The sequence below is a fragment of the Panthera leo genome, chromosome E2 (genome assembly GCF_018350215.1).
Source record: "Panthera leo isolate Ple1 chromosome E2, P.leo_Ple1_pat1.1, whole genome shotgun sequence".
Classification (NCBI taxonomy): domain Eukaryota; kingdom Metazoa; phylum Chordata; class Mammalia; order Carnivora; family Felidae; genus Panthera; species Panthera leo.
The window spans coordinates 50,198,185-50,223,213 of NC_056693.1; the positions used below are offsets into that span (position 1 = coordinate 50,198,185).

Below are 25,029 nucleotides of genomic sequence, written 5' to 3' on the forward strand. Positions count from 1 at the left end.
CGGTCATTTTTCTCCTTCTTTCACTCATTCCATAGCAAGGGTGCTGCTGCTATAGGCTTATTTTTTCTAATGTGTAATCACCCAGAGATGCTTGGCAACTCTTGGATTCCTATTCTTATAAAATCGAGCACATTATCAGTTAAATATCTTCACATTTCTTTTAAAGAGATTATTTATCCTCTCTGACACCGTGTGATGTACTTATCATTGTGTGATATTAACTCCACTATTTAAATATTTTAATATTCTACTCAAGAAATGGCAGTATTCATGGATCAGCCATTAGAAGAGTAATTTTTCTGTGGCTGATGGTCTTCTGAATTCAAGTTTATTCCTCCCTCCTTTAGAGCATTTGAATTACATCTTTACATTGTTTAGGCTTGGGGTGTGTGTGTGTGTGTGTGTGTGTGGATGTGGGTGTGTGTGTGTGCCTGTGGGTGTGTGTAGGGGGGGTTCCCTTCTTTAGTATCCCAGCATTTTTCACTTCAGGCCTTTGGGGAATTGTTATTAAAGAATTTGTAGGATGCAGCTGTCTATTCACAGCACGATGCGTTCATCAAAATAAATCCATCCAAAGCGCTCAGTTTGTGGATTTGTCCTCCTGATGCACTAAAATAAGAAATGTTAATTTCTCGCAGACTATTACCAGATGATTCTAAATATCTGCCAAACAGGAATGTCTGTTTCCTTGTGAGGAATTTCCATAATAAAATCCTGGCACCATAGCTGAGGAGGATAGTTTTATATAAACAGAGAAAAACAGCAGCAAGTATTTTCCCCGAGCACAGTTTTAGCTACAATTTACCAATACTGCTTAGTTATTTCTGTCTTCTTTTATGCTTTTGTTTTGAAACATAATGCAGTTTTACCTGGATGCCCTCCCGGATATTTACGAATGTGCTCGGTGTGTTGACTGGCTCCGCTAAAGGCAAGACCTCCAGAAAATCGGGAGGCTTCGCCTTCTCGCCCCTTCCCCCACCCACACGTCCGGAGGGGAGAAAGGGTTAAGGACTGTTGGAGAATAGCGGGGCGGGGAGGGAGCCCCGAGGAGGCCTCGGAGCAGCAGGCCTCGTCTGCAGGTGCAGCTTCCATCAGCGGCTCGGCGCGCAGTGGGTTCTGAGCGCCGCTGTGAATTTGGAGGAGGGACCGCGGCCACGGTCGGGGACCGCCGGCGAGGAGTGGGCGTGGCCTGGTCGGTGTGGACGCTTGTTCGGAAAGATGCTGGGTGCATTTCAGTGAGGAGCCAGGGCTGTGTGGGGGGAGCGTGTATGTGCCTGTGTGGGGAGCGTGTGTGTCTGTGTGTGTGTGTGTGTGTATGAGACAGAGAGAGAGAGAGTGAGAGAGAGAAAGGAGGGAGAGCCACTGAGAGACCCAGAGGTGCTGAAGACCCAGACGGCGCGGAGAGCCACTCACGATCTTTTGGGGGAGCCCAGTAAATGTGAACATGGGGTCTGTCGCCGGAGCTGTCCTCAAGACGCTACTTCTGTTATCTACTCAAAATTGGAACAGGGTTATAGCTGGGAATTCCTGTAAGTATACAGCAAATGATTTAAAACTTGCAGTGGTGGTGGTGGGGGGGGACTGTCTGCGAAACTTTAATTCTGTTGTTTTTATGATTATTTTTTGCAACTGGAATTGCTGCAAAGCATATTGCTATAAATGAAGCCTCACTTAAAAATCCTGCGAATGTGACTTGCTTTACACATGTCTTTCTTCCTGGTCTGGTCAAAATATGCAAAGTGTCATTTCTTTTTTTTTGTCCAGGAGCAGACTCTTATCCTCTCATCTTTGAATATTCATTGAATAAAGCTCAAGTTCTAGTAAAACATTAAATTAGCATCTTAACCAGGGAATCGCCTGTGAATGTCTTCATTTCTTCCTTTTTAAGGATTACTGAATTTTATTGGAATTATGTCTAACAGGAAAACAACTGGCAGACTTCACATTATGCTGCATTAGCTTAGGTTTCTGAAGTTTGCATTGGCAGACTGCATCTTTAAAATGATGCCAGGCTGATAACTGAAATGCACTGCAGAATTCAGGAGCAAAATTGGTGGAGGTGAACCTCAGTATTAAGAATTGTGCCCTCACTCCGTATAGAATGAGATTTGAGTACTCTTGAAAGAGGGGGCTTGATTCCTACAGTTTGCTTAAAGGAAAAACATTCAGGTGATTTGTCAGAAGTATTAATTCTTAAAAGTATTATTTTTAACTTTATACATTTGTGATTGAATATTCTAAGTTATTTGATTCAGGGAAGATATATTAAGACTTTATTTCTTGTTTAAGTATCATCTGAAATAATTTGGCCGAAGTCCCTTCATCCACTTTTTATTGGAGATAGAAAAAGTTTTAAAAGTTATATTTGGCCTAAATCTCTAAATGGGAGAATTTCTATATCCTCCATGAATGATAAGTAAGCTCTGCAAGTTCAACTTTTTATCTCTTTCGCTGATTTAAAAAGAAAAGCTCAATTGCTTTTCCAGAAAGGGCTATGAGGCCTGTTCAGGAATTTATGCTGCTGCTGTATAACCAGGGTTACGTTCAGGGGATACGACCAAGCCAGTAATCAGGCATTTGCTATGGCACATCCCTTGAGGACACTGAAGCACTTTGATGTGGGGAAAACATAATAAATGGCCCACCTGGCACAGGCCAAATGTCCCTTTACACTGTGTGGCTACTGTGATGTCAGGTTTCCGTGCAGTATTAGCTCATTTAATGGTATGGTGTATCTATCACTCTGCAAGAGGAGAACATCCCTCAGATGGCTGTCCCGTGTTTCAGATTCAGTTTTAATTTGGTTGTATAAGAATTCCATGAGACCAGAAAATTTGCATGTTTTCACCTAGTCACAGTCTTCGAATGCTGTCATGGTAGCATTTGACAAGCGTTGTAGGAGACAAACGGTAACACGACAGACACGCAGACCCCTGCACACAAAGTTGTGCAGAGAAGGCAGAAGTAATTCATGGTCCAACTACAGAAGTTCAACAAAAAAGGAAGGCACTAGAGGTCACTCTTACAATGTGAAGCACATCACTTGAAGCCTCCTTCCCTTCAGAAAAGCAGAGCTGGAAGTCTGGCCTAGACACAGTCATGTCTTTCCAAGACACTGCCTGCATTTGGGTTTATAATGTGTGAGTGTGATTGATACTTGTTTTATTGATGGTTGTCTATGTTTGTTTTCTTGAAATCCAATACAAGGCACATCGACATGAAATAGCTTTCTTTTTGTAACGCATCTTTAGTGTGTTTACTGAATACATCTCAGAGGAGCTGCTGAGACTTGAGGAGAGCAGGAAATTCAGGGGTGCTTAGCTTTGGCTGAGCCTCCGGCTGACGCTTAAAATTCCAACTCCGGTTCTGTATTTTCTCAGCTTTTGTTTGTTCACGAAGGGGTTTAATGCTCTTCTAAGTATTTGAAAAACTTAAAGAACCTATAGAATTTTAAATTATTAGGAATTCTTTAAATATTAAAGTTGGAGTTCTTGCTTACCATGTATATTGAGTTGACAGTCCTTAAAGTGTCAAAAATGCAGTAAGTGCCCTCATATAATTAACATTGCATCTACTAATTTCTTGTTAATGTCACCTAGGTGGTATGATTTGCAGCAATATATATAAGAGAAAAATTCATTGCCTAATTTTTATTTTATTCTTTAATAGTTAGGTTTTTTTGTGTGTTTGTTTTTGGGTTTTTTTGGTTTTTGTTTTTGTTTTTGGGTTTTTTTTTTTTTTTTGTTTTGTTTTGTTTTTGTTTTGGTAAGGAAGCAAGGTCTACTTACTACATAGGAGCTTAGTATCTTTTGTCTTGTTTAGAAGAACAAGTGTATATGTTTCCCAGCAAGGTTGGGGCTCAGTGTATGGACAAGTGACCATCAACCAGCATAAACATTTTTAAAGTGTTAAAATAACTCCAGTAATTCTTCTGGACAAGACTTTGTGTTAAAACATGAATCAATCTCGGATACCAGTATTAAAGTCAGGGAGAACTGAATATAAATAAAGAAAATTAAAGGTCGGTCCCCCAGGTGAATACAAAGACCTTCTCCCTTTATTTACAGCTGATTCACCAGGAGCAAATCTGTTATTCACCGAGTCAGCCCAAAACTATCCAGGGCTGCCAATGTGTAAGTTTTCATGGGACAGCACTCTGTAAACCAGGCACAGCTCAGGGATTAGATGCCCTTTAATTTGAATGTTAGATGGTCTAGTTATCAACAGGGTGACTTTACATCAGAAGGGTTCTGTGCAGACACACGCAAATATACATGTATGTATGTCTATGTGTATGTGCACGTGTATATATGTGTACAAATCTGTAAAAAACCACCGGCCCCATGTGTTCACACATATTTGGTGGCTCCGCTTACTCCTCTCACTTGTCTAAAGATGAAACAGGTTGAATGGACCACATTCTTTGCCTACTAGTGCCCTACTTGACGCTTCAAAAGCAGTGAATCAGCCCCAGGTCTTTCCTCTATGTTCTGGTCAAGACAGATTTGCGACTGTATTGAGGTGTTCCTTTCTTGAAAGTTTAGAGACGGATCCTGGTGGAAGGGCTTGCTCTTTCATACGTTGCACAGGCTGTTGGTTTCTTCACTTGCTACTAAGAGACATGCACTGAGAAGGAAGACCTCTATTTTTATAATTGTTCTTATGGACTCATAGTTTCTTGCTGAACCCTAAGATGTTTTGGGGGGAGAGGCTGACTCACCACAAAAGAAGGAATGGGTGTATATACTAAGGCAAGTAAGCGTCCTGTTGTTATTTTTACTCTTGCAGATCATGTGATGAAGGCTTTCTGACCTCCTCCCCAGCCTTACTTTGAAAATACTTGATGCTCACCAAGTAGCTTATGAATGACTTAATTAGAAGTTAAGTTCTTTCTTTTATCTAATTGAAAAAAAAGGCTTATCTGATACCTACCCTAAGGGAAGCCTGGGAAGGATATGTTGAAATCAGCAATAGGTGAAGGTAATTGCTTGAGCAGATGATCACTTTTGTGGGCTTTGGGATGCTGTGTGAATGCAACTGGACAGATTCCCAAATTGTTCAAACTCCACCTTGTGATTCTTTCTCAAAGCTTCCTTCTTTTTCCTCCTTCTCCCAAGCATTTCTTTCCATGGCAAAAAAATAACTAGACCGTAACAGTGAAGTACTGATAAAATATAATTACATGACACAATGCATAAATTGCTGAGCTTTGGACATAGAAGTGAGCATGTGCTTTGGCTTCCTTTTCTAGCAACGATACTAGTTTGTTTTCACCAGCTTGGTACATTCTCCCTACTTCTGATTGTAGGCATCCCCAGTAATTTCTAATAAGGGCAGCCTCCACCTCCGGGGATAACGCAGCTCACAGCTAACATGGGATCAAAAGTAGGACTTCCACATGAAACATAGTGCTTACTCTAAGTGATAAACATCATTGTCTCCTGAACTTAATTGCAGAATTTGTATCAGATACAAACAGTTCCTTTAGGGGACCCAATCTCGGTATCAAGATGGAATTAATTTGCCTCTTCAGTGAAAACAAATTAATAGAATTGCATAATATCAGTTGTCAGATAACGTAATAATATTTAGCTCAGAGGTTGGCGAGATATGGCCCAGTGGCCAAATACGGCCCAGCCCGCTGCCTTGTTTTGTAGAGCCTGTGAGCTAAGGGTGGTTTTTATATTTTTAAATGTTTGGACAAAATTAAAAGCAGAGTTCTTTGTGGTCCAAAAAAGTTACATGAAATTTCAATTTCAGTCGTCCATTCCTCTCATTACTAGACCCGTATGGCAAAAATTTGTACTCAATTATTGTTACATTTTGCATTTTATCAATAAAATGTTCTTAAAATTGATGTCCCTCTCTTTCTATAAAGACCTACATGATATTCTTTACTATCTGGCCTTTTATAGATAAAGTTCATTGACACTTAATTTAAGTAACATACAAAATAATGGTGAGACATGGGTAGTATATACATTATAGTTCTATGATAAAATTCAATCTTAATTATTTAGCACAGAAATATGTACTTGTGGGATCATGGTACTGAAAGTAATGCTAGTATTACCGGGAACTATTAAAGAGGAGACCTGCAGATTAGTATCTTCCTCGTGTGTTTCTTCTTCAAGACTTTCTCATTCAGAAATCTGTTATTTCTGAATAACATGCAGGTATGAATTACTTGCAACTCTTTGTAAAGCTTCAGCATCTTAGATATTTTAAATGAACATTCTGTTGTTATTTTATACTTTCATGAGTGTAAATTATCCCATTCCATACTAATCAGAAACTTGCACTTGGAATCACTGATTGTATGAGGGAGATGATGTTACTGGAAGAGTGTTCTTGTCCCTATGACTTTTACAGTAGCAGCTTCCTACAAATTTTGAAATTGGCAAACTTGCTAGAATAAATTAAAAAATAGATTTTCATTTAAGCACTCCCCACTGAGAATTCATAATAATTAAGCAGGTGCCTTTCACCTACTCATGCCAACATAATTAATTTTTATGTAAATGTCTTGTCCATTTGGAGTTGTATTTACTTTTAGTTTCCAAGAACTGCTCATTGGCCTCATTTTATTTACATTACCCTGTTTAATGTTTTTTTTTTCAGTTAAAAATTTGATGGAGCCTAACATTTTACAAATTCTTTTCCCTCTAATTCCATTGTGACATTTTTTTCCAAAGTAAGTAGCCATATGTTAAAATACTTTATTTTTCGTAATTTTGTTTTTAATGGCTCGGCTTTAATGAAGAGTTCTGTCTTACCACCCAAAGACCAGTTTCCAAATCAAAGACAACCAAGGACAGTCTTACAGAGCTCACTCCAGTGTGACTTACTCTGGGTGTCACCAAGAACTTTGGTGGAGTGCATGACTGCTGTGAAATGATGAGGGACAGTGATGCTATCATTACATGGCTGTGAATTTTTTCATAGTAAAGTATCAGTCTTGCTCCATAATTATCCATTTTTCTCCATTTGATCCCGTATTTAGAATTTGAGTCACTTTTACCTCAGATAAATCAATATTAGGGCCTTAATATTATCAACTAATGAATTCTAAGACCTTTGGGTTGCCAGCTAGTCAGTTTACCTAAGTCCTCCATTCTCCTTTTAAAATCTCCACCTTTCCTCCTTGGCGATTAAAAGTTCACAGACCGACCCAGCCCCTGAAAACAGTAGGAGGAGTTATGAAAGCTTATCCAACATTGTTATATACATCCCAGATATGCACAATTAGGTTGGTAGTGAATATCTCTGGTGAAATATTAAATAATGCAGGCTTTGATCTAATTTTTTTCAGTGGGCTGGTATTTCAATTCTTGCTTAGCTTATTTTTTTAAAAATTTTTATTGATTCAGAAATTTTGGCCTCCATTACTTATTTAGTGTTTATCTAGAATTAGTGCTGTTTTTCAAGACAACGAGTATGATAGGGAAGAGGAGACCTCTGGCAGAATATTTGCGTAGAATAGGAGATGTTTCAAGAATTTGCTGCATTCGTGAGGTGAAATGAGCTGTGTTGGTGGTGGTGGTGATGGTGGAGTGAATTCTCAGAGAATATGTGGATAATTGTTTGAAGGGCTCTTTCAATTATGGACTTTCAGAAATACTCTTTAACAAACCAAGCTTTAAAAACAGGTCTTGAATTGTAGGATAAAATGCTGAGGTCACTTAAAAGAAAAGATCTAAGAAAGAGAAATAAATGCCCTGAACTAAGTGAGGACAAAAATTAGGAAGCTTTAGGAGACCCTATGATTATCACTGAAAGTCCTTCTAAAAGAATGAACTCATTGAAAAGCCTCACTTAACTAGATACACTTAAATGAAATAATTTAGTCTGGAGATGTGTGTTGTAATTTGAAGGCTTTGAGGGTTTTTTCTTAAAAACAGACTTAAAAATTTCTTGAGAAATAATAGTTTAACCATAACTCTAAATGACAGTAAATTGCATTTCTAAATAACAGAAGTATCATTGACCATTGGATTATCTCATTGACTGCTTTTTTAGGGGGAAACTGATGTCTGAGGTTGCAACATTTACATTTTTTCCATGGGTTCTGAGGCTAGCTATCCACCTGTGCGCCTCAATTAGGTACACATGTATGTGTGTGTGCATATATGTATTTTTTTATTTGACTTCTCCAACCAGCTTTCCTTGTTCTTTTAAACTGTGAATTTCATCCTTCCACAATGCTGACTGCTCCAGAGTCCGTTTGGTACAGACCAAATCTGATATGCTCCTGCACAAGTAAAGATATTTTTGTTTCCTAATTGATTTCTGGAGGGTAAAGTTTTTGTCCAAATGCCTTTTGCTGAAGTATTCACGTACATGGTACCTGAAACTACAGTGTTATGGAAACGTAAAGAATGTACATGTAAAGTGCATTTCATCTTCTCATTATTCCTTCAGTTCTCTTGAGGAAAACTGGTGAGGAGGAATGAAGAGGAAGTGTATGTGTTTGCTTTGGTTTTGTTTTTTTCCCCTCCCCATGGATTTTTGTCATGGTTCATGGAAAAGTGGTACGCTGGTAATAAAATCAGAGACATAGCATAACAGGAGGTAAAATTGGGTCTGTTTATATTACAGTTAATGAGTCATTCCAATGTAATAATTGGGAAAGTGAGTGAAGCTTGAAAACATTTGACATTTTAAGTAGTTTAAAATTAGTAACTATAAAAGTTTTTAATGCCATAAGTATTTAATAGAGCAGTGATGAAATTTACCTCTAAGGTTTTTAAATCACAAAGGAAAAAAATGGTATGATACGTATCAGTTGGCTATAGCTCTAATTACTTTTTTTATTAAGTACTTCTCATTACTTGGCAGTGCTCTAGAATAAGATATTATGTGCTTCTAAATCATAAAAGGCATATTTGTTTCTGTGACCATTTTTTTCCCCACCGGCAATTATGGTACTTACAACTGAGGTCATAGGTTGGTATTAGTTTAGAAATAGCATGCAAATATATAAATTCACCTGCCTTCCTAAATTGCATTTATCGTATAGTTTCAAAGCAAACTATAACTTTTAATTTTATTACTTGATTTCCTCTGCAGTTATAACCTATATATGGAGATTTTTTAAAATGCCCTTTAAATAAGGGCACTGATAAACTCTTTTTGGAATTGGTTGCAAACCTTAGAGTTGGTAGATACCTGGATGACATTGAATAGATGTCTCAACTGAAGGACCCACACCTGAGAGCACCACAGTTTCCTGTCACCATGACCTTTGCTCTGTCAGACTCAAGAGAGAGATTTTTGGGAAAATTTGAGAAAGTGAAGTTTCTCTCTAGGCTAATAATTGTGCCCTGAGGGGTGTGTGTGTGTGTGTGTGTGTGTGTGTGTGTGTGTGTGTGTATTTAGATCTTCGGGACATCTTTAGTTTTCAAAGATGTTGTTATGTGTTTGTCTTTTAAAATATATTGATCGGCAGATAGCCAAACAGAAAGAAGGAGCTAAATTGAAAATGGCCTGTAAGGGAAATGAGTTGCTGAGATGAAATTGTCAGTGTGTGTGTGTGTGTGTGTGTGTGTGTGTGTGTGTGTGCGCGCGCGCACATGCATGTGAGTGTGCATGCATGTGTGCTCACGTGCTTATCTTGGAAGATACTCTTGGTGGGAATTGGGGAATGGTTCATATTGGCGGAGAAATGGAAAACATTGCCCCTGAGTGGCACATTTTTAATTAAGTAATGTTGGAGTATGGAATAGGATTCTTTCTTTGTTGCTACCATACCAGAATAATCTCTGGTATAGTTTTAAAACTGTATGTGGGATTAAAAATTAGCAAGAGGTCTTTCTGGATTTAATTTCACCTCATCCCAAACAGAGGGGCAATATTGCTCTTTTGTGATCCCACAGTGCTTTATTTTCTAGGATATGACATGGAGAACTCACGGACTCGAACACTTAACTTCTAGCTGGTCCCACGTTGCTAGTCTTTCTGAACATGACAACGAAGGCAGAAAATGGCTGGAGAGATTTTGGCTTAAATGCCAGTAGATAAATTGAAGCAGAATGTAACTCTCGAAGACAGTGCAGTAAAGTGACACTGGTGCCAAGAGAAGGGCATTATAAACAAAGTTTAACATTGTTCACATCATTCACTTTTATCTCTCGATTTTGGCTGATTTTAAACAAAAAGAATCCATCTCTAAGGCGGGAAGCTCCGTGAAAGCTTAGCGATCCTCTTAATTAAGGATTTATAATACATATTTACATTTGCCATATTTTGGATGTTTAGGACTTAATTAAAAGAACACTGCTGAAATAAAAACAATTCTATCTTAAGTGGTGGTGAGGGAATTCTGTGCGAGGTTATAAAGCTGCTCAGATAGGCTCTTTTGTTCCACTGTGTATATGATTTCTGTGCTTATTTGAAGTGTTGTGCTTTAACATGGAGTCTGTATTATAATCCTGTTAAGAAAACGTCAGGCACCTGTGAAATGTCATAACACAATCTTTTAAGGATCATAAGATGTGTAGCCTTTCCTTAAACAAACAAAAGAAAGGATGATTTGGGAAAGGAAGTAGGCTACATTTAAGAAAGCAAAGAGCAAACAATGAAGGTAACATTTGGTTTCTTAAACTCATAGCATCCTATAGGACCTAATCACAAAACAGAACGTGGTGAAAGAAAGTATCTCATAGTCAAATATCTGTTAGAGAAATGGAAAAAGTGGGCTAATAAAATATGAGGTAGAATTTTAGGTACTAAGAATAAAATGATGATCATCATAATTTGCTATGCTTGACATATAAAACAGAGCCATTTAGTGGTGTGGCCTTGTAAATGACCACATTCATTTCTTGAAAGCCTTGCTGTGTGCTTGCCTATGGAATGGTTTCTCTACGCGCACGTGCGTGCGTGCCTGCGTGCCTGCGTGTGTGTGTGTGTGTAGTTGCAACATGAAATAGATTAGCATGAAAAGAATGTATGTAGTATTAGTAATCAGTGAAACATTCTCCGGAGAAGATGCTGGCAGTTCTCTGATTTTCTGAATTAGCAAAATTGAGCCTTGATCATTTTCCTTTTTCCTTCTCCTGGATTTGAGGATGATCTGGCTGTGGCATCTGTCATCTTACAGATTGCCAGGGTTGATTTGGCTGGTAGGACCAGCGCAGCAGCTGTCTCCTTCTTCCCTCATGACTTCCTGGGACTTCAGTTCCTTCCGTTCCACATCATGCATGATTTTTAAATACTACACATATTATTGTATTTTTAAGGAAGCCTGCCGTAATGCATTGATATCTTTAATCAATTTTAAGGTTTTATCGAAAAAGAAAGTAACTCCTGCCTTGTAGCACTATCTCATTGCTAGGTGTTTCCAACAGTAAGTTCAGCCTTATTAGCGCAGCAAATATCTTTGTCCTCTGTATTCATCGATTGTTCCGTGTTCCTCTGTCTCAGCTGCTGTGTCTCTACCACAGGGCTGCCCCTCCCCATGTCCTCTGGCCTTTATGACCTGGCCTTTACATCTGCTGTTCCCTTTGCCTGATGGCCATCAATCACTTCTCTCTAAATCCTCCTGAAAAACGTCTACCTAAAGCAAACCCGACTTCCTTCCTCAGTGGAGTCTTCCCTGATCAAACCCTCTCAACTGTCACCATCTTGGCAGATGCCCCGTAGCACCTTGCGTGCTCACTATTCCTGCCCCGATCACAGACTCTCAAAGTGTGTTTTTAGAGAATATGTCTCCTTTACAAAATGGTGAAATCTTTGAAAGGCGAAGGTATTATTTTAATCATTTCTGTGTCTGCAACACCTGGCACAGTGCCTGGAGAAAAGAGGATATTCGGTAAATGTGAAAAGAATACACCAAAAGGTGACTTCTCTGTATTTTTTCACTTGAAACGCCAAAAAGAGAGGAGATGAACAGAATCAGGGTAAGCTGGAGCAATGTGTGTTTTTTAAAGATAAGATGTATTTTGGGGCCTCTGGTGGCTCAGTCGGTTAGGCATCTGACTTCGGCTCAGGTCATGATCTCACGATTAGTAGGTTTGAGCCCCATTTCAGGCTCAGAGCAGAGCCTGGAGCCTGCTTTGGATTCTGTGTCTCCCTCTCTCTCTACCCCTCCCCTGCTCGTGCTCTGTCTCTCTCACTCAAAAATAAATAAACATTAAAAAAATTTCTTTAAAAAGATTACTTAACATTTTTATTTAGGAGACCATGTATTTTTCCTTTTTTAAAAAAAAAAACCTTTTTTTGCCTTTGTATTTATCTCTGGTATATTTCATTTAGATAGGCTGAGTACTTGATTCTCGTGTGTCATAACCCACTAGGATGAATGTCATCACGGCCAACCAGTTCTTACTGGCTCTCGCTATCTCTATCTTCCCCTCCCCACCCCCTTTCATATTATAATTTGATAGGCCACTGTCTCACATCATGTTTGGACTAAGGACTCAGTGGACAGGCAAACACAAAACACATCATGAGTATAAAATTCGAAGTGCACCTGTCGCTGTCCGGGTCATCCTTGCGCCGCCCCATCTCTGCAGCACCTGCCAGTGATCTCCTCCAGTTTGGAAGTTGTACTACAAAGTTGTTTTTGCATTCCAGAAAGAAATCTTCAACTTCTCCATCTATCTTGGACTTCAGTTTCTTTATGTTGGCTTGTATTTTACATTTTCCCATTTGAAGACTTTTTTCCTTTACGGAGGGTAGAAGAAAAGTAAAATTAGTTCTCTTTTTTTAATATGAAATTTATTGTCAATGTTTATAGCAGCACTTTTAACAACAACCAAATTGTGGAAAGAGCCTAAATGTCCATCACCTGATGAATGGATAAATAAATTGTGGTTTATATACACAATGGAATACTATGTGGCAATGAGAAAGAATGAAATATGGCCTTTTGTAGCAACGTGGATGGAACTGGAGAGTGTTATGCTAAGTGAAATAAGTCATGCAGAGAAAGACAGATACCATATGTTTTCACTCTTATGTGGATCCTGAGAAACTTAACAGAAGACCATGGGGGAGGGGAAGGAAAAAAATAGGGTTAGAGAGGGAGGAAGCCAAAACATAAGAGACTCTTAAAAACTGAGAATAAACTGAAGGTTGATGGGGGGGTAGGAGGAAGGGGAGGGTGGGTGATGGGTATTGAGGAAGGCACCTGTTGGGATGAGCACTGGGTGTTGTATGGAAACCAATTTGACAATAAATTTCATATTTAAAAAAAAAGAAATTGTGGTTTATATACACAATGGAGTACTATGTGGCAATGAGAAAGAATGAAATATGGCCTTTTGTAGCTCTCTATTTTTTTTAACGTTATATCATTAACTTTATAAAGAGTGTAACCGCTGCTTCCTTTGTCTTCTCTTACCTTCATAAGCAAAACTTCATTGCCTTTACCTATTTTTACAAGTGCTCATGAATTCTGAGCTTTTATTTTCCTCTTTGAATTGTATGCATATTCTTTTTGTTAATTTCCTGTAAATGTTCATCACTCTTTTTAGATTCCCATCATGTTTCTTACTCCTCACTGTGTACCTTTAGGATTGTCATTGCCGGAGTTCTAGAGTTCATAGCTTCTTGCATATGTTGACCTATGTTATTATTAATATTGACAAATATTCCTTTTGTGTGGCACTCTGTGGACTCTAAGGTGGTGGAGGCAGACATTATTATCATTATTTACAAACTAGGAAATGGAAATTTAGGACGTACTTCCAAAGCCATGAGTAAGGGCGAGGAGAGCTAAGGCTTGGACTTGATTTCAATGATGCCAAATCTATTGCTCTTCGAAATGGAATACACTCATATTCTCTTTGAGCCTTTGGAATCACCTCCCCTGAATAAGAGGACCCCACATGTGCTTGGTTTCAAGCTTCCCTCTCTGACAGGATAAGTTATAAGGCATCATGCTTACTTTCTTTGCAAGGATTCTGTTGCTTGTATTTTATCAACAAGTTCTTCTTTACTCTTCAGAGTGACGTGTCAAGCATCACTTGGTGTATACACCTGTAAAATCCTCTGAATGTCCATTGACTCCCCTTGCTCCTTGGTACCAAAGACCTACCCACTCTGTTAAGTTCCTTCTTTGAGTCAGCAATCCCAAGAACAGGTTATAAGGGACTAAAAATGCTCCAATCGCCAAGAAAAAACAACTCCTTTCTGCAAGATGGTGACACTGTGTGACCCAGGCATTCTGCCAGTATTGTTTCTTTCTCACTTAACCCCTCTCCTTCCCCATTCCCTTCTCTATTCCCTTTGGGTATTGTATCAGTCTGCAAAGCCCGCCATAACAAATAGCACAGACTGGGAGGCTTAGACAACAGAAAGTTATTTTCTCGTAGAGGTTGGGACTCAAAGTGCCAGCAGGGTTTCTGGTGAGGACTTTCTTCCTGGCTTGCAGATGGCCACCTTCATACTATGTCCTCACATGGCCTTTCCGCTGGGTGTGTGATCAGTCAGAGAGACGTCTGGTGTCTCCCTCTTCTTGTAAGGACACAAGTCACATCCCACTAGGGGGGCCTGGCCCTTGAAAGGCCCTACTTTTATGATTTCAGTTAACCTTAATTATCTCCTTAAAGGCTTTGTCTCCAAATAGAGTCATATTGAGGGTTAAGGCTCCAATATATGAATTTTGAGGCAGGGGGGCACAATTCAGTCCATAATGAATGTTCTCCCTGCCTCAACTGCCTGAATAAAATGAATCTTTTCTTGATATTTTGGAGAATTTTTGAAAGTTCAGCAGCAGATATGTTGCTTTTACTGATCGAAACTTAGGTGAGTGAAGTCATCTTCCAGTTGAATCCCTCCTCAGTGGCATTGCTAGGATGACACCCAAGGTACTCATCCATTACTCCTCCTGCCTGGTTGCCATGGGTGCTAGCTCCCACTGCCCTGTCTCTTCAACGTTTCTTTCCTTTTATCGACACCTGGTGCTCTCCACCTGTCTACCTGAGAGTTTCTCATATCCTCTAGAGGAACTCATCTTCATGACACCAAGAATGCCTTCCTATAATATCACAGTGGTTTTTTAGCTTTGAAGCAAGTCATTTTCTTTGTGTGCACTATTCTGTTATAAATTTTCCTTCCACCAAGTCTTAGAGATAATACAGGATGATAATTTACTTCCCTTTATCAAAATCACATCTTTATCTGTCACCCACCCTGCCATGTCTTACATCACAAATATTTTTTTAAGTTTTGTTTTTTAAAAATGTTTATTTTGAGAGAGAGAGAGAGAGAGAGAGTGAGTGAGCACTAGTGGGAGAGGGGCAGAGAGAGAGGGAGAGAGAGAACCCCAAGCAGGCTCTGCACTGTCAACATAGAGCCTGACATAGGACTTGAACCCACGAACCTGTGAGATCATGGCCTTGACCGAAACCAAGAGTTAGTTGCTTAGCCAACTGAACCACCTAGGTGCCCTATCACAAATAGTATTTTATCCCTCTCCAAATTACTTTCTCCTCTGTGTTACCAAGCTCCAGTTGTGTTGTGATTCTCTCTATGCATTTCTCATGTCCCCTTATCAAAAGTTGATTTTGCAGGTTGTTTTCTTTGGCACTTTTCTGCTTTTTATTTGCAAATCTCAGAGCACACAGATTCTCCCTTTTCTTCCTGTGATCCTTGTATGTCGAGCCACAAACAAACAAGACATAAATAAAATGAAAAAACAACCATGATTCTAATAACTTCCTTAAATTCAATTTAAAATTTGTCTAATTTTAAATTTGTAGAATGCCCTCTAGTATTGGGAACTGGAACAGATGTTTGCCATACATTATTTCGCTCAATCTTAACACAGCATCTGTTCGCACCCAGTCTTTGCTCTTACGGGTGTTTTTCCATCCTCTCCAGTGCATTTCTCTTGTGGCTAAATAGTCTTTGTATTTATCTTTTCTAATGGTTCATAATAATCTATCAAGTGGATGTGCTCTTATTTAAACATTCCTCTATTTGAACCAATTGACTGTTCATTGATTTATTTGTAAATTCTCCTAGTCTCCCAGTATCTGCTTGTCCTGGTATATGGTGATCTTCAGATTCCTCATAGTATCTTAAGCCATTTGCAAGCGTCAAGGTCATGAAGGGTTCCAACGTCTTTGTCCCCGTCTTTGTCCCCTTCGTCTGGCAAGAAAATCTGAATTTCTTTTGGAAGGAGAAATTTAAAGCAGTAGCTGTCTTACACCCTTCCCTTTCCTGCTCAAGGATTTATAACACTTGAAGATGGTTCAGTGTCTCTTCTAGCAGTATCATTTGTTCAAGCGTGGATCAGAGGAGGTGGGTAGAGATTGCCATGTCTGACACATCTCAGAAGCACATCTGTCACCCTGCAGGAAACCCGCTCACTCATCAATTGGTCCTGTCAGCTCTACACAGCGCTGTCTCTTCTCTGCAGCCCTCAGCAGCATTGCCGATCCCCCCTACATGTGTCCCTCTCAGGAGCTCCATGCCCTGGCCTCTGATGGGCTGCTGCAGACACTGGCTTTTGGTTGTCCCCATGAGCCTCACGTTTTCTCCAAAAGGCATGAGTCATTATTTATGGCAAGAGCCCCTTAAATGCCATATCACTCTTCCCTTGGTACTGATTTTGGTAATCCTTCTGCTGTCGTAAGAGTTTTGTCTTCCTTTTTAAAAACCTTATGATTTCTTTCATCTTTTTGAGAAAAATTTCAACATCTCATGAAAACAGACTAGTATTCCTCAATATTTTTATTCCCTCCAAAGTCAAGGAAAGCAACCCAAATTTAATGAAGATCAAAATGAAAAAGAAAACATTTCAGATTTACAATTTTGAATGAGAGCTGTTTCCATTGCTAAATCAACACCTGTGCTACTTGAGATTGTCTCCCAGAGAATGGAAAGGATTCTGTGAAATATCAGATATGTCTTTGAGTGGGGTTCCTCATTAATCCCAACCCATTTATAAAAAAGAACAGTATCAGAAGCATTAAGGGCACTTTGTGCTTCCCTCTTTCTCTGACTATTGACCCCTATTCATCTAGCCCAGTTCTTTGTATAGTTATGCCTGAGGCTCTTAAAATTTCCTTCTTCCCTTGTATTAGCAATACACTACGCCTTTAAAGATCTGCCCTATCAAGCAAAGCAGTGAGACTTCCATTTTAATACTGTTTTCTTTGATGACAATATTGACAAGATGCTTGCTAGTTCCTTCATCTTCCTGATGACACAAGTGAAAAATATTAAGGGAAAATGATTTCATCGGGCTTTAGTTAATTGGTCTAAAATGAATTTCTTATTAATTTGTATAATAAATTTGTTGGGTGGACTTCTGTGACTCTGCAGTTAAGGCAGTCTCTCACAAAGTACACCTTCGTAGTTTTATAGCTTGGAACTAATAGGATATTGTTGAAAATAAATGTATTTAATCACATATTTCATATGCTTGGCAAAATGCCAGATGAAATAGTACAAGCAAATGTTTCAACTTAGAGTTGAAATTTATTTCTTCTCCTGGAATGAACTATTTTTGTTTTTAGTTAAAAGACAAAATTGATGCCCAGAACCAATGGAGCGTTTGAAACTGAGAGTTGTGATAAGTTTTGTACTTTACATTCAATGGATGTTTCCTTTTTTCTTTTATTTTGTATTTTGTATTTTATTATTTTTTAATATGAAATTTATTGTCAGATTCGTTTCCATACAACACCCAGTGCTCATCCCAACAGGTGCCTCAATGGATGTTTCTTAAGCTATACCTTCTTCTAAATGCAAAAGGTGCAAGGAGACTAAGTCCCTGCCTGTCTGCCCAGTTGCCATTTCAAAGGTTCTGTTTCTTTCTTTCTTTCTTTCTTTCTTTCTTTCTTTCTTTCTTTCTTTCTTTTGTTCGTTCATTCGTTCGTTCTTTCCTTGCTGGGCATTCAGCAGTTTCTTTTATTTTATTTTGTTTTGTTTTATTTATTTTATTATCTTTTTAAATATAATTTATTTAAAAATTGGCTAACATACAGTGTGTGAAGTGTGCTCTTGGTTTTTGAGGTAGATACCCATGGTTCCTTGCTTACATACAGCACCCAGTGCTCATCTCAACAGGTGCCCTCCTCAATGCCCATCACCCATTTTCCCCTCTCCCCCATGCTCCCATCAAGCCTCAGATTGTTCTCTGTATTTAAGAGTCTCTTATGGTTTGCCTCCCTCCCTCTCTGTTTGTAACTATTTTGCCCCCTTCCCTTCCTCCATGGTTCTGCTTATTTCTAAACAAGCTTCTGATGAGATGTACAGAAAAACAAATATCAGAGTTACCCTAGAGTTTCTGGATTTTGGAGGTTGGGTAAGCAAATTATCCATCTATCCACTGAAACTCTCAAAGAGCTACCTGTGAGTTTCTTGTTGTAGTCAGGGTAGGGGTATAAAATCAGAAATCCGTGCATTCAGAGAACCAAAACCAAATGGGGAAGACAGAAAGACATGCCTTACAGTCACTAATAAAAGGCAGGCTGTGACACACACTCCATTTCAATCTAGATTCCTGGAGTAATGACATTCTGATTTATTTGGTAAACTCTTGTTTACCATGTGCTTCCTCTCATGTCCTTTAAAAATCAATAAATGACCAGTAATACTACTAGAATTGATATGAGTTTTTGTGTTTTTCACCAACTTTGAGTGGATAGTTCAGAAATTTATCCCCACGAATTACACTGGATGAATATGGTCCATGTTAAATGAACTCTGAAATTGTATGCTTTGGGACCCTGGTTATTTTTCACTTGGCACTGATGATTCAGAGGATTATGCTTAAGGAAGAAATACTAGTTAAATATATTATAAAAATTCTCGGTGAAATAATGTTTACAATCCCTAGGTATATTTGGTTTCATACAATTACTCTTCACTGGATTACATGATTGTTCCTTCCATCTGTTAAAGCCTTCCTCACCCTTGTAATTTCTGAGGCCTCTTGGGGTTTCAACACACTCTACTCATTTTATTCATTTATTCACTCAACAAATATTAGCGTGTTACCTATCATTACACGTCTTCAGCATCAGTGGTTTTGAAATGTTTAAAATGGTCACAATCAGTAACTTCTTGCTAACAATTTGAGAATGGAAGTTTTGGCTTCCAGGTATGTCAGCCTTTGAAATCATATTTTATGTCTAAGGTTTTGCTTTCCTGTACAACAAAATGTACAGTATTGTTCAGGGTGCTGATAGGGTGACCGGTGTCATTACAGACCACATGCTCATTGCTCTTTTGGCTTCAAGCTCAGCTTTGCCACTTTCTGGTCCTATCGAAAAGCACAGCACAGTGTGAGAGGCAAGGCATTTGGGTTGTTCTAGGCAGAGCTCCAGAGAAAGCTGTTTCTTGAAGGATGAATAGGAGAACCAGGAGGCAGAGAAGGGAGAGGCGCATTCCAGTCAGAATGAGCCCCACGAAAGCATGGAGCCTCTGAATGCGCCACACATAGTCCAGGAGGACTGAGGGCGAGGAATGGTAGCAGATAAAGCTAAAGGCATAGTCGTGAAGCAGGCAGGTCATGGGAGGCCCTACGTATTTGATCTCTATGGGTCATCTTAATATTATAAGTGGTTACGTGCACACACATATGTGACATTGATTAGATTTGTGTTTTGTAAAGGTAAAACTCCTGGGCTGTGAAGGATAGGAATGCTGAGGGAAAGGCAAGGCAATGGGATCTAACCTGGAAATATAGAAAGCAGATATTTAGCTGATAAATTAACTCATGTAAGAAGCAATAAGAGCTACAGAATAACCCAGATAGTGACAACGGCGATAAGGAGCAGGCAACAGACTTTTTCCATGAGAGCATGTAAGACTGACAAAATGTCATGACTCACTGAAAACAGAGATACATCAGAGCGCAGAGAGGTCAATTCCAGCTCACTGCTTTCACTTTTGTTTTATTATTAATGTGTTTACATTCCAAGAAGGATAATACGCTATTCCTGTGTAGCTGTTTTCTTCCTGATTAAGGAATGTTAAGTGCCTTCATATTGGTTTCTTTTTTTTTCTTCCATTCTCTTCTCCAACCTGCCTACAAAGGATCATATTTAAATTTGCTTGAGATTGTGTGTGATTATGTATAATGCAATATTTTACAAAGATTCTTGCCATGGTGACATATTGAGTAAAATCTTTCTGAGATAAGGCTCATCCAAAATACTTTCTGGTGTCACACATGGTTGCATTTTAATGAAGTCTTTTACTTCTGGAAGGAACAAGAATATATCCTGAATTGAAGGTTTCATGGAGTATTCTTCTTCCCTGTGACTGATGACTATGATGTTTTCTTGTCTCCCTCTCAAATATCTACCCCTACCCCAGCCACTTGGCTTAAACAGTAGAGGTTCAAGACTTGTCTCTAATGACAAAAGGCTGAATTCCTATAGTTGGTTTGCTTAAATACTTTGGGACAAATACATTCTGGGTTGAAGTATCTACCACTTAATGTGTGTGTAAAAAGAGGATGCAGATAAAATAGAATAGCAAAAGTTGATTAAAATTTTACCATGTTCTCTTCAAGTTATGTTCAGTTTAATTAAACATTTACCCAGTGCTTGCCCTGTTGAAGTGCATGCTAGAGAACAGGCCTACAAAGATGGATAGACTCTGTTCTCACAATAGAAGAGAGGGGAGAGAGAGAAGAAGAAGAAAAAAAAGAAATGATGCAGTTCATTAAATGTTAATGGTACCAATTTTGGATATGCCACATCATTTTGAACCCACTTCTTTTGCTAGATCTAAGGATTCAGAGGCCAAAGGTGAATTCTGTTGAATTGTTGACTATATTCGATATCCCAAACATTGAGAGTAGCCGAAATAACCGCCCCTCTAGTTCTCCAGTATGTTCTGTGGTGTTATGCAGTCTTGTGAGATTTAAAAATATGACAGGAAGCATTAGAGGCTTTGAGTTTCCCTCCAATGTCAGCTATTACATTTTTAAACTATGTCCCTCTACCTGTCCAGCTATGAAGAAAAACCCAGAAGGTTTTTACTCAGATAAGTTGTAAAGAAATAACCTTTACTAATGGATAAGGGAACACACAGGATTTACTAAGAATAAGAAGGAAACTTCTCTTTTGAAAAGTGTTTTAATATTTGAACATCCAAATTTCAAGTCCAACAAAACCAGCAACTGGTCTTTGGAAACCTGTTTCAACTGATGATCCTGTTTATCTAACAATTCTTGGTCATTTAGATTTCACCATTTGTAATACACTATTATTTAAATTTTGCTTGAAAGCAGAAAATATATCTACAAAATTCTAATAGGTAGGAGTGTGCCCTACCAATATAAATGATCTACATTGCAAACAACTTGAGTTATTGAATGGACTATTATAAAAGATGATTATTTATATTTATTTTTATTCAACCACAATACTATATATGATTTATTATGTTGTAGCTCTGAAAAATAAAAAAGGACCTGTTCTTCCAGATGTGCATATTATGAGTTAGTTAACAATGGAAATTAAATCCTTAGTACTAAAGAATGAGCTAGGAAGCTTATAGGAAGATCCTGATTCCGGTCCATCACTTAAACTTCCCTCAACTTAATTGAAATGTATATTTTTAGGCTATAAAATAGTTGGTTGCCATCTCTTAAATTTGCCAGCATTTGCTAAACAGAAGGAAGCCCCCAAATTTAGGATCAATCCATTGATTGATCGATCATTAGATAAGCTTTCACTCAGTTAATGGTTATATGTAAATCCTCCAGCATGCTGTTTTCAGGCCACTTTACCCAAGCGCTCCAAACAACTTGCCCTTTATGATTTTGTTTGGCATTTGGAAGACATAAAAATGTCTGTCTTAAATATTTCTTTAGAAGCATTATTTACACTACAAGGCCTGATAAATCAGATACTAACCTAGAAGCCAGAAATCACGTCTGCTGTTCTGTCCCCTCATCTTTGTATCAGATGCCTCATCTTTTTCTGATAATCCACAATCAGAAAACCTGCGAGACGCTTTTCTCTGCTACCTTCCCCCCTCTATTTGAGTAGTTACAAATTAGCGGTTCTTCATCTTTCAGTGTCCTTGCATCTACCTTTTTCATTTTACTCCCACAGCCAGAAGCATGGGCCTTTCCAACTGCACCTTGGGGTTGAACAGTTAGACCGGGACAAGAAACATGTGAACATAGAATTTCAATGTATTAATTACTGTGCAGGAGGCTTACATGGGGTGCCATGAGGACAAGGAGGACATTTGAGCGTGAGGCTCAATGGCTCCTGGAGGAGATTACAAGCTGATGGTCTTGGAGCAGCACAGAGCAGTGACCCTGAAAGGAACTGCTCATTTAATCAAAATATAATGGTCTCGGAGCATTCATAGGAAGGGTTGATGGGATGGGGGGAAGTAGAATTGAAGATAAGTTTAGAATGAACGTTCTGGGTTTTGTAGAGGTCAATTGGGTTATTTAGGTTACCCCATTCATGTGTGGGGGGGGTAGGGTGGGAGGAGGGGCAGTGCTAGAAACAGCAAGAGCCTCGATGCTAGCCTCAACTTTCAATCTCTCACTGACCCATTCAAAGGAGGAACACGGAGATTTGGAGCACAGCGAAGCAAGGCTTTAACCAACGTTCTTGCAAAAGCGGGTGTCTGATGGACAGGCACACTCGGGGGCAGTTACAGCAGACAGTTTATCTCCTAGCATGCACGTCCCTCCCGATTCCTCATTGGCTGAGTTACAGCCTTACCCACACATCGCCTATACCCATGTAAGGCAAAAAGTAGTCTGATTGGAACAAATGTACATTTCCTGAGGTGACACAGAGACCTTCAGTCCCTCGTTTGTATTTTGGCGCTTGCCCATTGCATAGCCCGCAAAAATAAGTCCATGAAATGGAGAGGGGAAGAAGAACCAGGAAGTGAAGTGTCCAAGAGTTTGGGACTCCATTGTGGGGGGTGGCGGGACTCCATTTTAGGTTGTAAACCTACTGTTAACTAGACAGCACAGCTTTTATTTGGTATTTCTGAAAATGAATCATCTCCCTTACTTCTCAGAATCTCCAAGTGGAGAAATTCATTAGATTGTGAAAATCAGGCAGAAAGCCAGTGAGTGGAGTGACCACATCCTGGAAGCGATGGTGGCTGCAGCCATATAAAGCTCTCCAAGGGCTCAACTGCCCACAGGGATACTGGCCAACTGGGATGCAAGCCATCTCCAGGAGAACCACACTTTGGTAGGTTTTTTGATATGCAGACCCTTGGGATCTCTTTAACCAAGCAAAGGAGTGGAACAAAAACCTGGTAGAGATTTTTAATTTCATTTATTACAGTGTTTTATCTTCAAAAAGTCAAATGAGCCAACTTTTTGCAGGTGATATGTGGGGTATCACTGATGTACATTTAAAGAAATGTCACGGCACAGGCTGTGTTCCATTGTCTGTTATATAAAGAACCTCACCTATCCCAGGTCGTGTCCACTTAGGACAACGTATTCAGTGTAGTTGCTCAAGGAACTCTTTCACAGTTCAGGCAATGTAGTGGGAGAGCTCTGTTGGTAGCGTGATGTGGTCATTCAAAGTAAAGGCGTTGAGGGGTGCCTCAGTGGCTCAGTCGGTTAAGCGTCCGACTCTTGATTTTGGCTCAGGTCATGATCTCATGGTTTGCACTGACAAGCAGAGCCTGCTTGGGATTCTCTCTCTCCCTCTCTCTCTGCCCATCCCCTGCTGGCATGCTCTCTCTCTCTCTCTCTCTTTCTCTCAATCTCTGTCTCAAAGTAAAGGTGTTGAATGGAAAGAAATAATAAGCCCAAAGCCTTTAGCAGGAAATTTAGATTCTTTGGCCTTCAAATCACATCTAGAAAATGGAGATAATATTTTCCTCACAGGGTTCTTGTAAGGATTTAATGTGGCTGAGACATAGCATGCAATACACGTAACTATTACTGTTCTTAGCATATTTCTCTAGAAGGCTCCAGTTAAAATGTCATTGATACACTGGCGTGGATCAGTTCATCCTACTAATGCCTTAGCTGCTTAGTAGATTAGAAGCAGATGAGATGCTATGACATATGCCAGGGAAGTACCTGAGTGATGGGTCAAGGAGAAGAGGTCTTTTATATTGGAGACGTGAGGATGTGAACAAGTAAACAAATACTGGGTCAACTCGGCAGCATTTTGTAGGAACTAACATGAAAGCGATAACTTCTATACCTGAAAACAAGGTAAAAACTATACATTATTCTAATTCCAGAGACGTGTGAGTAGAAGTATGTAAGCAATTAGCATTTAAAAAGAAAAATTTTGAACGACACTGGTGAGTTTTGTCTTGTGCTACAAGAATTATCAGTTTTAAGGCATGGTAGTCTTCAAAAAACAAATGACATATCATGGCAATCCCATGATCCCATCAGCATATTCAAAGTTCTAAGGATTATTTTAAGCGAATTATTCTAAGTTCTAAAGTCAAATGGCAACTATTCAAAGATTTTTTAAAGAATTATGTTTTGAAGCCAAAAGCAGATGATGGCGGGATATGTAAAGGAATGGAAACATGTGTTTTCTATTTTTAAATAATTTCTGGTCTAATTTGAGATGTACGTACATCTAAGATAACGATTACAGCTAACATAATGGTACTTGTAAATAATATGTGAACTCAGATATATTGAAAGACCTGGAAGTAAATGAGTTCCCAGTATTTGGTATAAGGAATGTTATCGGGATGTTGGAAGGGTTACAGTAAGATGAACAACCTAGAAATGCTAAGGGTGCATCCTACAATCTCATCTAAAGCTTGGGCATCCTCTCAAGCTCACATATTTCTTAGCAGAGTTTAGTTCCTTGCAGTTGAGGCCCTTGATTTTCTTGCTTGCTGTCAGTCTGGGTCCGTTCTTAGTTCTTAGGGGCCACCCACCATTGCTTACCATATGGCTCTCTCCGCAATATGGCAGTTTGTTCCTTCAAGGGCGGTGGGAGCAATTTCACTCATGCCTCATGTCTCTCTGACTTCTTTGTGTCTTTGACCTTCAGTACTTTTTGAAGGGCTCCCCTGATCAGGTTGTGTCCACTCAGGATAATCTCCCTTTTGAGTCACTAAAAGTCAGCTAAATTAGGGATC

The 25,029-nt window shown here is 39.1% G+C and overlaps 1 protein-coding gene across 3 annotated transcripts in view; it reads left to right on the plus strand.

Moving 5' to 3' along the window:
- Positions 1–1,444: 1,444 nt before the first annotated feature.
- CNTNAP4 (contactin associated protein family member 4) overlaps positions 1,445–25,029 on the plus strand; it is a 253,150-nt gene continuing 229,565 nt past the window's right edge. For all 3 annotated transcript variants that reach the window (XM_042919722.1, XM_042919723.1, XM_042919724.1), the window contains exon 1: positions 1,445–1,529. In XM_042919722.1, the coding sequence (XP_042775656.1) occupies positions 1,445–1,529 (85 nt within the window). The remainder of the gene's footprint in view (positions 1,530–25,029) is intronic.